Source organism: Phodopus roborovskii, unplaced genomic scaffold, assembly GCF_943737965.1.
Source record: "Phodopus roborovskii unplaced genomic scaffold, PHOROB, whole genome shotgun sequence".
Lineage (NCBI taxonomy): Eukaryota > Metazoa > Chordata > Mammalia > Rodentia > Cricetidae > Phodopus > Phodopus roborovskii.
In genome coordinates, this window is record NW_026126433.1 from 36,658,758 (window position 1) to 36,673,766 (window position 15,009).

Genomic DNA, 15,009 nt, shown 5'->3' on the forward strand with positions numbered 1-15,009 from the left:
GGAGGGAGGGAAGGAGGGAGGGAGGGAAGGAGGGAGGAACTTGGTTGGGTTTCTCAAACACCCTTTCCTTCACATGTCTCAGCTGAGTATGACTGTCCTAAACTGAGTGTAAAAAATAGAGTCATTTGTTTGAAACAGCCTCTCCTCCCTTTCCTAAGCCATTTCCCCACCCTTACCACCTTTCCTCTGCTCACTGTCTTTTCTGCAAATGCTCATTATTGTTCTGTCTTCCACACTGTCCTTTTGGTGTCAGCACCGTCTCCATTGGCGTCGCCAGCGGGATTGTCTTCTGTGGCATCGTTGGACACACTGTGAGACATGAGTACACAGGTGTGTAGAGCTGGCCTAGTTTCTCTACTTTAGCACACACACTATGTGACATTGGGCTCTGTGGGAGAGGTCGTTAGAAAAGACGAGGTGGGGAGAGGTGAGCTATGGGCTCATCCCCCAGAGAGTTTAGTCTTTCCAAGTAGAGAAAAGCCATGTTGCTTTGTTCCATGACAATGCCAGGCCTGCAGTATATGTGTTTCTGGTGCCATGGGTGACTATAAGATGTATAAAATCAGGACTGTAGATGGCTCAGTGGTTTAAAAAAAAAAAACAAAAAAAAAAAACTGCTCTTCCATAGGACCCAGGTTCAACTCCAAGCACCCACATGGCAGCTTAAACTGTCTGTAACTCCAGGATCCAACACCTTCACACAGACATACATACATGCAAAACACTGGGGGAAAAAATCAAAATAAATAAATTAAAAATAAATAAAGAAAGAAAACCTGCTAGCTCAGAAAGATTGAGTAGCACCTAGCTAACCTTAAAGGGGGGGCGGGCAGAGAGATGGCTCAGAAGTTGAGAGCATTGGCTGCTCTCCCAGAGGTCCTGAGTTCAATTCCAGAAACCACATGGTGGCTCACAGCCATCTATAATGAGATCTGGTGCCCTCCTCTGGCCTGCAGGCATACATGCAGACAGAATACTGTATGTATAAAAAATAAATAAATCTTTTTAAAAAATGAGGTATAAAGTCAGTTGGGGTTAGAGGATTGGCTCAGCAGTTACGAGCACTTGTTGCCTTTTCAGAGGAGCTGGATTCCTCTCCCAGCACCTACATAGTGGATCACAACCATCTTTAACTCCAGTTCCAGCAGGTCTGGCCCCTGAAGCCAGGTCTGGTTACTCACTGAATGATTTCATCATCAAAGAGGTGAAGGGTCATGAAGCAAGACAGGGAAGGAACAGAGGAGCTGTCATCTTACCCTGTCCTCAAGGTGTTGATGATAGATCCAGGAGTATACAGAGGGAGGAACTAGGGCCAACAGGCAAGAGACATGTGAAGCCAGAGTCGGCCAAACCGTGGTATGTGTTCATTGGTCTCTTGAGAAATGGTTACTACTAGATCCCTGTACTGAGACAATTGCCTGCAGGGTGTGGCATTCCTGACATTTGAGATAATGGAGAAGGAAAAATGACTCAAAGGTAAAGTTATGCTATAACAGGATTAAGAACACTTTTTGCCCCCATTATAAAACACACTGGAAAACAGCCTGTAGGAGACATTATGGCTGATGTGGAATGTTCCCTATAGGCTCATATACTTGAACACTTGGGCTTCAGATGGTGCTGCTGTTTTGGGAAGCTGTGGGACCTTGGGAACTATGGCCTGCGTAGCAGAAATGGACCACTAGGGGCTCAAGGGCAGCACCAGAGTGATACCATGTCTCAAAACAGAACAAAATCATGGCTAGAGGTGGTGCACACGCCTTTAACCCCAGCACTAGGGAGGCAGAGGTAGGCCAATTTCTGTGAGTTCCAGGTCACCTAGTCTACATAGTGAGTTCCAGACCAGCCAGCTTACACAGAGAGACTCTTTTAAAACAGACAAATGAACAACACACTCACACACATACACAAACACACATGTGTGCACTGAATTACCAAATGATATTTCATTCAGCAAAATACACCATTTTGAGGGGCTCAGTGGTTTTCTCAACTTGAGTTGTTATCCCCCAGGGTCTAATATCAGATATTTACATTATGATTTGTAACAGTAGCAAAATTATAGTTATGAAGTAGCAATAAAATTTTATGGGGAGGTCACCACAACATTAGGAACTGTATTAAAGGTCACAGCATTAAGAAAGTTGAGAACCACTGCCTTAGACCAACATAGTGCTTGTCTGCTTCATCATAGAAGATAAGCTACAGCCTACCCAAGAGCCCCCAGGCTTGTGACCATTCCCCTTACAAACAGCTCTTTATTTTTAAGGCCTCTCTATCCCCAATCAGACCATCCTCTTGGTTTACCAGGTGAGACATAAACTTTGCTACCAGCTGAGTTAACTGCTGAAGATTGTTTAAAATAGGCACTGGGCAAATGAAGCCTAAACTCATGTGCTATTCATGACAGGCAGAAGAAATAAAAGGAAGAGCCCTTTTGGGGAATGGCCTCAAGTTACAAGGAGTTTAACAGCTTTTGATTTTTCTCCTCTTTGACTTGCCCTTCCTGTCATAGTCATCGGTCAGAAGGTCAATATTGCTGCCAGGATGATGATGTATTACCCAGGCATCGTGACCTGCGACTCTGTCACCTATGATGGCAGCAATCTACCAGCCTACTTTTTTAAGGAGCTTCCAAAGAAAGTCATGAAAGGCGTTGCAGATTCTGGACCAGTGTATCAGTGTTTGGGCCTTAATGAGAAAGTGTGAGTGTGGGCATTGACTGTTTTTATATTTTCTAGTAAAGGGGAGATTTGATAGCTGAGGATTGGTTCCCCATTTGAGATTCAAAACCATTTCATGAAGCTGAAATCTATACCTTTCCCAGACTTGGGTGCAGACTTTAGCCTACCCTCATCTTTCTCCATCCTACCAATATAGCAAGATGGAAGAGCGCATCTTTCACTTAGGCCCCAGAGTCTAAGGGCAATTCTTTAGTGGCTGTGCAAACAGAGTGGAGTCCTCTGACTTCAGTACATACCGGGTGGACCTGGCTACCATTCAGTACCCCCTGATTATGTTAACTGTGTGCCCAATGTCAAAAGGAGGGTTAAAAGAGGATAAGATACTGCTCGTGGGTCTTTCCTAAAGCCCTGCTTGGATGTTCAAGTATCCCTGTGTGCTTAAAATTGTTCAATAGCTGTGAATCTTCATGTTAACAGTCAAATTCCTTGCAATAACATACAAGGGAGATTTCTCAACTCCATCCTCCCTGCACACACTTATTGGGAATGTCTAATAACTTGTTATCATCACCACTCTATCCAGTCCATATTTAAAATATAGCTCAGGAATTTTCCCCTCTGTGAGGGTGGCTCTGGAATTCTCCACCCCATACTCCACAAGGGAGCCCTTTTCATCTTTTTACCTTTGTGCAATTCAATAGCACATGTTTCCAGTAGACTGTCTTCACACTATCCCACAGACTCTTCATTCATTGCTTCTAGAGATGGATCCCAGGGCCTCATACATGCTAAGTACTTGCTCTGCCTCCAAATTACACCCCCAGTTCCTACATCACAATTACTGACGTGCTATACTTTTTACTCACTGCAGGGAGAGCCCAGTGAGGCTAGATGCTGATTGATAAGCTTTTGTTCACTCTTATATCTCCAGTGTTTGGCACACAGTAGGCCATAAGCAATGATGAATAAATGAGTGGTGCATGGATGGATAACAGGGAAAATGGATACTGTTACTCAAGGAAAAAATTAGAATTTAAGTCTTAAAGAATCAGTCAACCTTATTCATGTTGTATTTCTGGGGCTTAGCCTCCTCCTTTAGCACATATGGGTCATCATGCAATGATTATTGACCAAATGAATGGGTAATGATGATTTTTAGTGAGCACTTATTAAATATGCATTCTGTCTCAGAAATACTGTTTATTCCTATGTTTTACTGTATGATGTAGGGACAATTATCTCCATTTTATAAATGTAAATGCTACTAAATGACTCAGCAGTGGTCATCTCTCTCTAGTAAAGCCAGGGAACCAAGATTCAAACTGCTTCAGTAACCCAGTTTCACAGGCAACAATAAACTACAGTGGTACAAAACAGCTAGTTTTTTGTTTGAGTTTTTTTTTTGTTTTTTGTTTGTTTGTTTGTTTGTTTTTGTAGTACTGGGACTCAAGTCAATGACCTGTTCATACTAGAGCTGAGTTGCATCCCCAACACAATTAACAGGTTGCCCCCACCATCACCAGGAAAATATCGGACACAACTGATATTGGGTTGATCTCAAACTGCTTTATTTACATGCCTGGAGTTCAGCAGGTTTTTGGCTGATCCAAGATGGCAGTAGCTGAGACAGCTAGGGCAGCTGGGCTTAAAGAGCTAGAGTAATTTGGTTCCGTGGGTTTTGTCCTCCACCAGGCGTGTTGTCACAGTATTATATGAAGAACAAGAGGAAGCTGGCTCATGCACAAGCATCTCTCAAGCCTCTTGCTCATGCTTGCTGACATCTGATTGGTCAGACACCCTGGCCTGTATTTAGACACTGTCACCATTAGCTATGCGATGCTGGGCACGTTAAACTCTACTCTTTAGTTTACTCACTTGTAAAATGGACATTAGAGAGTACTTCCCTCTCTGCTCTTTTGTTCGTTTGGTTGGTTGGTTGGTTGGGTTTTGTGGGTTATTTTTTGGCAGTACTGGGAATTGAACCTAAGGTATCATATGTGATAGGTGAATGCTCTCTCAATAGGCTACAGCCCCAACACAGGAGTCATGTATACTTCTTAATAATATTTTTTGATCAGAATTAAAGATACTAGTAAAAGGAAAGTACTAAAGCACTTAGAACTATGTTATACACATAGCATGTACTCAGCAAAGTCTATTATTAACAGAAAGAATCTCTCCAGTATGTGAAACCCTGTGGCACATCCAAGGGTTCTTGTCTATCAACTCAGGTGCAAGAGTCATTTGCTGACTAACTTGCCAGGCACTACAGTAATGGCCAGTACAGACTTGTTGAACTCTGTTACGAGACTGTCTCCCCTCTTGGTTAGAGGGGAGAAGACTTGTTAGAGACTGACAAAAAGCCTAAGAACTATTGCTTTCCCATGTTTCTGTTTTGAATCTAACATTTTATCTCTCTCTCTCTCTTTCTCTTTAGCATGTTTGGTATGGCATATCTCATCTGCAACAGATATGAGGGTTACCCTTTGCTGGGTAGGTAGTGAGCCTTGATTTGAAACTTTTTTTGTGGGGGTGGGGGACAACTAGAGACTAATTTAGGGCCTCGTGCATGTTGCACGAGCTCCACCTTTTTGGAACTTCTTTATTGAACTGTAACAAGACATATAAAAAGGACACCAGTGAGAAGCATGCCTGTTAATGAATGATGACAAAATGAAGTTATATTCATCACCTGGGTCATGAAATAGAAAAATGAACTCAGGGAAATGGCACAGTGGTTAAAGCATCTGTGATATAACCATGAGGACCTGAGTTCAAATCCCCAGAACCCACACAAAAAGTTGGGCATGGTTGGGTGCTTCTGTAACCCTGGAGAGCCGGGGGTGGAGACAGGTGGATCCCTGGTGCTCACTGGCTGGGGAGTCTTACCAGTAGGTGAGCCCTGGGTTCAGTGAGAGATCCTGTCTTGGAGATAAACTAGAGAGCGTGTCAACCTCTGACCTCCATGTCCATGAGCACAAGTGTACATCTATACACTGCACGTGTGCACAAAAGACAAAGGAAAATAACAGTATTAGGAACCTTCACATGTGCTTCCTCACTCTTCACCTCTCCCTGCCCCAGGGCTTCTAACATTCTGGATTACTTATGCTTATTTTAAAAGTTGCATAAAGCTGGGCATGCTGCCATGCAGCTTTAATTCCAGTACTCAAAAGTCAGAGACAAGTAGATCTCTGTGAGTTTACAGGCAGCCTGGTTTAAATCAGAATTCCAGGTCAGCCGAGGCTACATAGTGAGAGCTTGTCTTAAAAACAAAACAAAAATAATAATTTAAATCCAACATAATGGCTCCCCCACCTATTCAGGAAGCTGAGGTAGAAGGGTCTCTTGAACCCAGGAACTTAGGGCCACCCTGGACAACATAGCAAAGGCCTTGTCTCTTACATATTCATAATTTATGCTTGTGGAACCACACTTTTAAAATAACTGCAATAGTGCCTGTGCAAAAGGAGGAAATGGAGGGTTGAATGTGCAAAGATGCATGGACACAATGACATGGCCAGGGCCACAGCTTCTGTAGTGGGAAAGGGTTAGAAGAAAAGACCAAGCGGGAGCAGGAAACACCTCTGTGCCCAGCTCCCACCCCTTTACTCTGAGCCTCCTGAGAGTCTGTCTTTTGTTCCATATCTGACCTTTTTGTTTTACCATGACTTTCCCCCCTGGTATGTTTATGGTCTGAGCACCCTTCTTTATTGAGGGTACCTCTCTGCCATCCCTGATTCTCCCCTTCCTCAGAAACACCTTTCTTTCCACTGGGACAGAATCTTTGATTCTACCCCCCCCCCTTTGAAAAACAAAACAAAGCAAACAAACAAAAAGCAAAACACCAACTAACCAGGAAGGGCCTGTCAACATGAGGGAAGGGACTGAAGCAGAAGGGCACAGGACAAGAAAGGTTCACAAATCCCTGGGAAGAAAGCCAGGGTCAAAGGTTGAGTGCAGCATCTCCTGCCACCCCTGGTCGCTGTCCAGGGGACTTCAGCACTGTGGAGGATCTGATACTTGTAGGATCATCAGCTAGTAGGGAAAAGAGGAAGGGCGAGAAGTGATGAGAAGTTGAATTCCATATCCTTACACCTAGTTCTTGCCTGGTATCTGGACACAAAAGCACAGAGTGAACACAGATGGAAATACCTATGTGAACCTTTTACTTTGCTGCTTCCCTTGGCATACTCTTTGTTCTGGCAACATGACTCATATATCTACATGTATGCATGCAAATGCACATATTTATATATGCTAGACAAAAATGCACATGTATGCTTGTTTATCTTTTTGTTTGTTTGTTGGTATATTATACAAATCTTTTACTCAGAAATGTGCTATGACATATATCCATGTTGTTGACTGTTTCTGAAAATCACTCTTGGTTATTATTATAATTCATGCCATTTTATAAATGTATCATTCATTTTTCATGGTATATAAGATTTGGATTATTTCCAGGTTCTTAAGACAATGTTGCCATAATCATTTTTACACAGTCTTTTTTATGAACATTTTATAATAGAAGACCAATAGCCTGGTGCAATTCCTGTAAACCCAGCTTTCAGAAGGCTGAGGCAAAAAGACTGCCAGAGTACAAGACACCATCTCAAACCCCCAACACAGCCAGACAACCACAATACAAATAAGCACAAATATGCATTTTGTCTATTATGTATGTAAATGTATACATATACATATATGAGTGATATTGTCAGAACAAAGAGTATAATTTTGGTAAATGATACCATTGTCCTCCATCTTTGCTAATAACCACTTTGTCAGTCTTTAGAACTTGAAAATTCTGTGGGGTATACAATGTGGCCCCTTATTATAGCTTCTACTTATTATTGCTCTGATGTGGTGAGTTCCTTTTTGCCTATTTATCTTTTTATAAAATGATTATGCAAATCTCTTTTCTAATTTTCATTTGGGATAGGTTTTTTTTTTTTTCTTTTTGTGTTGAGACAGGGTCTGGCTTGTATTTTTCTTGTCATGGTGACTGTTGTTGAGACAAAGTCCTTATGACCCAAGATGGCTTTAAATTATCTATATGCCTTAGGACAACCTTGAACTCCTGACCCTCTGGTCTCCATCTCCAGAGTTGTACTATTCCAAGCCTGTGCCACCACACTAGGCTTTTCTTTCTCTTTAAATACAGAACCTGTCACAGATTTGTATGTTATCTCTATATCTCTGTATAATTCCATTTTTAATTGTATACTTTGCCAAAGCAAGCACTTTCCTAATGTTTAATGAGCATAATTCTTTAATGTAATTCAATTTATTTTACACCTGTGTTTCTCTGTGTGCTATTTATGAACTCTCCCCTCATCCATATGTTTTGAAAGTATTTCTTAGCTTTCCTTCAAGAAATTTGGCTTTACCGTTTATATTTAAGCGTATAAGGGCTTAAGGGTGTAGTTTGGTAGGAGAGTGTGTGTTAGTGTGCACAAAATTCAGTCCCCTGCCACCCGCAAATACACTTTCATCTACAATCTATGTAGAAGTGATGAAGTTGGGACTCTTGGTGACAGGGACCCTATCAAAGCTAATTCAGGATGGAGAGGGAAGTAGGTCTAAAGGAGGCTGTGGTATGCTTGTGACAGAGACTCAACGTAGCCTGGACGTAGATTCTGGGGACAGTTATTTGGAAGTGTCCTTGCTGATCCCTGCTGTTAGATTTAACATCTCTGATAGGTGTATTCAAAGTTAAATCCTAGCCACAACTGTTCAGGCCATTAAGAGGAGACCCTGTCCCTTTGGAGGAATGTTTGGCTGTAATCTTAGTCTGCAAAGCCTGCAGTAAGTCAGTAGCTCCTTAGCTGTCCGGCTGCACTTGGGCCGACAGAAACCACCCACTCTCAGGCTTGCAGCAGTTAAGCATGGTAAACCCAGACTCCCACACTCAAAGCTAGAGAGGCAGAAGAGTACTCATACTCACCCTCCCCTAAAAGCCCTGTTTTCCATCCCAAGAAATGATTGTAGGGATGACTGAAAGATGGGGACTTAATCCTCTCCCCCTAGACTGACAGTAATCTCAGAATGCATGGATGCTCTGCAGGCTTTCCTCAATGTGAGCCAGTTGATGAACCAATCTCTTGATGCCATATTCCACAGTACTGAGTAAAAATAAGGTCCACACACTTTTCTTAAGGCTGTATCCAAATTGTAGGAAGTCAGTAGTGTGGGAAATGTTTTTCTTTGGTAAGCGTCCCTGTCCAAAAAAACAAACAAATAAACAAAACAAAAAAAACTATGACAGTTGTTTACCATTTGTTGTTTTTGTTGTTGTTGTTGTTTTGTTTTGTTGATACAGGATCTCATGTTGCCCAGGCTGGCTTTGAGCTTGCTAGGTAGCCAAGGCTATTCTTGAGCTCCTAATAACTCCTGCCATCCTCTCCCAAATGCTGGAATTACAAGTCCAGCCAGGGCTTTGTTTAGATAGAAGCATGATGCATAGATTTAAAGATAAGTTGACTTAAAATTCATTTTAGAAGCCAGGTTAGCTGGCAGTGGTGATAAACACCTTTAATCCCGGCATTCAAGAGGACAAGACAGGTGTATCTCTTGGGTTTGAGGCCAGCCTGGTCTACAGATCAAGTGGCAGGATGGCCAGAGCTACACAGAGAAACCCTATCTCAAAAAAGAAAAGACCACCTCATTTTAGAATCCATCGAAAGACAGTAAGTGTTCCACATAACCAGATTCAACAAAGCTGGAGGATTTTACTACATGGCCCTTTGACGCCAATCTTCCAAGGGAGCCTCAAGTCTCACAAGACAGCTCCCAGCTCATGGCAGGGAAGTTCAGATGCTTTTTCACCTAAAGCAAGTTTCGCTCAAGAGCGGCAACAGAGTCTACTGCAGGGTGATTTCTGTTAAACAATACCCAGAACCCTCCACTGCAGGGCAAAATACATACCTTCCTTTTCTAGGACACTGCTACCTGAAGTCATGATCCTATTTTAGCAAAGACATTAGATACTATCTGAACATATGGGTGCTGTAACCATGGCCAACAAAATGGGACCTCCTTAATTATCTGTCCAGCAAAGAAAGGAGGAATGACCCAGTATGAGCCCTCAATTCTTTTCACAGCAATTGCTATGAAAGTTGCTATGAAAATCCAGTTCTTCCAGCTCCTCCGTGTTCACCCAGGTTTTGAAGACATGGGCTGAGTACCAGGTTTCAGCCTGGCCTCCTACTGCATACATTTTAAGGCATCCAAGAAAAAAAAGTGGTAGGGTTGTCACCCAGGACAGTTTTTATATTGTTCTTTTTCCTCCTACATTTTCCATATTTTGTACAGTGAGCATGTGTTAGTTGCATAATCAGTCTGTTAAAGAAAACAGAAAAATAAGGTCTATTTTAAGGTTAGAGCGCCTTGGTTCAATTCCTAGTTGTATAATCTAAGTGAAACTCCATTTTTATATAGTACAATTAAATGGAATCGTGATGAGCTTACAAATCCTCTCTCTTGATAATAGAGATATATTTCAGTGGTAAAACATTGGGCTAGCATTCCAGAGGTTCTAGGTTCCATCCCTGGCCTGGTGGGGGAGCGGGGTTAGGAAGCCACAAAAGAACTTTCCTTCCCAGCTTGTAGTAACCAAATAAACTTCCAAAATCACCTGGCTAACTATAGCTTTAGAGAAAGATTTTTTTTTTTTTGAGAATGCATAGAGCCTTAAGAAATTCCACAAACAAGTGAAGTCAGGTATAGCGACACATGCCTGTAATCCCAGCCTTTGGAGGTGGCAGCAGGGGATGTAGGGCTTCAAGGTCATTCTCAGCCACAAAGCAACACCGAGGCCAGCCAGCCTGAGCTACATCTCACACACACACACACACACACACACACACACACACACACACAAAGAAAGAAAGCAAGAAAGAAAGAGAAAAAGAAAAAGAAAAGAAAAACCAACCAAACAACAACAAAAAGCCCCACAAAGAAGTCCCATGGGCAATTGCATGGGCATTCCAAACACATTCTTAACAGCAGTACCACTGTGTGCCTTTTAAAATCTATTTCTAAACTATTTTCTGTCTATGGGTTTGCTCCTTTAAAAAAACAAACAACAGGACGTGTCAGGGAGATCGACTACTTCATGTCTGCTATGAAGGACTTCCTGGTGATGAACTGCAGCAGAGTTCTAATGTATGAAGGATTACCAGGAGTCGGAAAAAGCCATATGCTGATGGAAATCGAGTACCTGGCCTCCCAGCATGAGAACCACAGGTGAGTGTCTTGAAATCATGTGACCTCAGGAAACACTGACATCCTTAAAAGAATTTCCCTGATTTCAGTGTCTTCTGTCTGTAACTTGCCTTAGGTGAGCTAGATAACTACAGTTGTTGGGGAATCATGACCCCTGAAGCCGAATAGGTTATTAGCAATAAGAGTTTCAAACTAAGAGAAAGAAATATGACTGATTTCTGGAAACCCCAATTTAATGTCAGGGCAAACCTGGAGACTTGAAAACTTCCTGCTTAATGCCAGTGTTCTAGGTAGGTGGCAACATTTAGCAAATATGTGGCAACCACCCTTGTAGTCTGTCTAGGGAACTTGACAGGAGACTACCCAATAGGAGGCCACTAAAGCCCTTTAGTTTTGAGAATGGGGCTAAAGCATGCTGGGCTGCTAGACTTTGCATGGAGGGCAAAACTTGTGTACTTCATGTTTTGTCTTCACCCAAGACAAACCCTAAGGCCCCGCTTCGGGGTGAGCTGTCTGCCACTCCAAGGAACTGGATGTACAATAATGATGAGCGAGATCATAACAACAGTTTCTCATGTCTTCCCTTTATAACCTAAAGGGTATATAAGGTGGAAGTGCTTGTTAATCTTATTTTTATCCAACATCTCTCACTCTTTAATGCCATACCTAAGAAAAGTCAGTTTCAAAGGGGGATAATTACAGCAAGAAACACTGAGTCATTACATTACTTACTACATTCCCACTGTGTTCTAAGAACTAATAAGTGCTGTATTATTTGCCAGGCTACTGAAACAAAGTACCACAAAACCAGAAAAGCTAAGAGTCCAATCCAGGTGTCAGTGGGGTTGGTATCCTCACAGGACTAAGAAAACTCTGTCCTGTTCTTCATTTCTAGTTTCTGGTGCTCCTTGACTTGAGACACATCACCTCTTAATCTCTGCCTTCACACAGTATCTCCCTGTGTGTTTTCTATGTACACATATTTACTTATTATCATTATTTATAGGCAGGGGTTCATGTAGCCCAGGCTAGCCTTGAACTCCCGATCCTCTTGGTTCCACCTCCTGAATACTGAGATTCCTGACTTGCACCACCACACCCAGCTCAAATTACAGTCTCGAGTGAGTCTCTGCAACTACACTGTCCCCACATAAGGTCACATTCTGTGATAACTGGAACACATGAATTTTGGAGAATATAAGTCAATTCCAAGTATGTCAGTGCCCTGAGTATGAGTGCTGTATTATCCATCCTCTCAAGGAGTTTAGAGAAGATGACAAGGAAGAGAGGATGTTGTGAGGGCGGTGGCAGAGGCATGCAGTAGAATATTGCAGAAGTGCAAAGACCAGGTAGGTAGCCTACATTCACGGCACCAGGAAAGTCTCCCAAGAGGCCATTGCAGAGGCTGTGATAGTGACATCGATCCCTGGATGAACAGAAAGCAAAGTCCTGGAGAGGAGGCACAGCCCTGGCTGTGTAGGGAATGCCCATCCACTTGGTGGCAGTAGATGGTAGAAGGCTAGGCAGAAAGGGGTGAGATATGACAGAATGAGGCTTTGGAGAGACTGTACATCAAAAACAGGCCCTGGGAACTCTGGAGAACATTAAGTAGGAAAATGCTGCAAGATTTGCCTCATTTTATTGTTTTGTTTTGTTTGGGTTTTGAATTGCTTTGGATAGTACTAGGGAGAAAACTCCAAGCTTCACACTAGCCAGGCCTCAGTTGAACTACATCCCCAGCCCCCAAAATTGGTACCTCACTATAGCACTGAGTTTTCTTGAAGGTATTGCCTTCAGAGGGTCGTTGACAGAAGGCATGGGAAGCGGCATACTATTGTAGCAGGATGGACACAGGATGGCAGAACTAGGAAGGAGAAGATATCTAGGTTAACATCAAGAAACAATGGAGGGGTTGGGATAGCAGAAGCAGGAATAAAGAGTAGCTTACGGGTAGCTGGATAAATCTCTGCCCTTGCAGTTGAATATGAGAAATCAGAACTTCCCTCCAGCCTTTGCTATGTTCAGGGACTGTATTTAAAATGTCCTCCTGATTCTCGATTGTCTTATGAACAGGGCTATTGCTATTGCACTGACTAAGATCAGCTTCCATCAAAATTTTTATACCATCCAGATACTCATGGCTAATGTACTAGGTCTAGATACTTGTAAACATTACAAAGAACGGCAGACCAGTCTTCAAAATAAAGTCAAGATGCTGTTGGATGATAAATTCCACTGTCTTCTCAATGACATCTTCCATGTTCAGGTAATTAGCTTGCATTAGACTCCTGCAAAAAAAAAAAAAAAATTAGCTATGGGCCAAGCACTGCAGCTCCTGCCTGATGCTATCTGACTCTGTGTGTCTTTGGGTTAACATTGCTAAGATGGAACACCATGACCATCATGGTGGGGAGGAGAGGGTTCATTTGGCTCACACTTCCACATCGTAGTCCACCATCAAAGGAAGTCAGCACAGGAACTCAAACAGCAGGGACCTGGAAGCAGGAGCTGATACAGAGGCCATGGAGGCTGCTGCTTACTGGCTTGTTCCCCACTCCCTACCTATCATTTGCTTAACCTGCTTTTGTTCTTGTTTTGTTTTTCCAGACAGGGTGTCTCTGTGGAACTCGATTTATAAACTAGGCTGGCTTCAAACTCAGAGACCCACTTACCTCTGCTTCCCAAGTGCTGGGTTTAAAAGCATTTACCACCACACTACTATAAGCTTTCTTATAGAATCCAGGGCCCTGGCCCAGGAATAGCTCTCCCCATTAATCTCTAATTAAGAAGATGCCCTACAGCCTTACTTGCAGACTGGTCTTATGGAAGCATTTTCTCAATCGAGGTTGTCCTCTCAGGTGACTGTAGATTGTGTCAAGTTGACATAAAACTAGCCAGCACACCTTTCCTATCCTTTTCTAGTTGTTTCTGCAATTCAAAGTGTTAAGAAAATGTCTCTCCATTCTCCTTGAAGTGCATTTATATCCATCTTTAAAAACAACTTGATCATCTGGGGCTAGAGACAGCTCATCTATTAAAATCACGTGCTGCTAATGCAGAGGACCTGAATTTGGTTCCCAGAGTCCACAATGGGCAACTGACAACCAACCAACCCCTGCCTGTAATTCCAGCTCCAAGCATTGCACAATGCCCTCTTCTGGCCTCTTTTTTGGGTACATGCACTCACACATAAATACAAATACACAGTTAAAAATAAATCTTTAAAACACTTAGTCAAGATACTAAAGAAATGGCTCCGTTCGGAGCATTGATTATTTGCAGAGGACTCATAACTGTTTGTACTCCTGGTCCAGAAGATCTAATGCCTTCTTCTGACCTCTGTGGGCAGCAAGCATGCACATGGTGCATATACATACATGTAAGCAAAACACTCATACACATAAATCTTTTTTTGTTGTTGTTGTTGTTGTTTGTTTGTTTTTCAAGACAGGGTTTCTCTGTGGCTTTGGAGGCTGTTCTGGAACTTGCTCTTGTAGACCAGGCTGGTCTCGAATTCACAGAGATCCGCCTGCCCCTGCCTGCCAGGCAAAATAAATCTTAAAAAAATGTTTTTAATCACTTAGTCAAGATTTGTTTCAAGTCCTAAAGACATTCAGGTAAAACTCAAATACTTAACATAAGGTTTTTGAAGTCTAGATAATTAACTGACCCACATTAAACATACATTTTTAAAATTTACATTTATCTCAGGAGCATACACCTTTAATCCCATCACTCAGGAGGCAGAGGCAGGTGGATCTCTGTGAATTCTACGATAGCCTGGTCTACAGAGCAAGTTCCAGGGCAGCCAGGACTATTATACAGAGAAACCTTGTTTTGGAAAACAAAACAAAACAAAACAAAACAAAACAAAAAACACCAAAACAACAACAATAACAACAAAACCTTTACATTCATTTATTTAGTTACTTATAGGAGTTAAGGGTAGACTTAGGTCCTCACACACATTTGCTCTGCCACTGAGCCATACCCACACCCCCTTGTGAGAAATGGAGGTATCCAAACATGCCATACTCAGGAAAATCCAATTGGCCACTTATTGATTCATGTTTGTCACTGTTCCTTCATAACTGTA

The 15,009-nt window shown here is 42.3% G+C and overlaps 1 protein-coding gene across 1 annotated transcript in view; it reads left to right on the forward strand.

The window, feature by feature from the left end:
• Adcy10 (adenylate cyclase 10) overlaps positions 1–15,009 on the forward strand; it is a 66,032-nt gene that overhangs the window by 21,716 nt on the left and 29,307 nt on the right. The window contains exons 11-15 of the mRNA XM_051186179.1: positions 254–330; positions 2,516–2,705; positions 5,122–5,177; positions 10,778–10,934; positions 12,987–13,179. Coding sequence (XP_051042136.1) covers positions 254–330; positions 2,516–2,705; positions 5,122–5,177; positions 10,778–10,934; positions 12,987–13,179 — 673 coding nt within the window. The remainder of the gene's footprint in view (positions 1–253; positions 331–2,515; positions 2,706–5,121; positions 5,178–10,777; positions 10,935–12,986; positions 13,180–15,009) is intronic.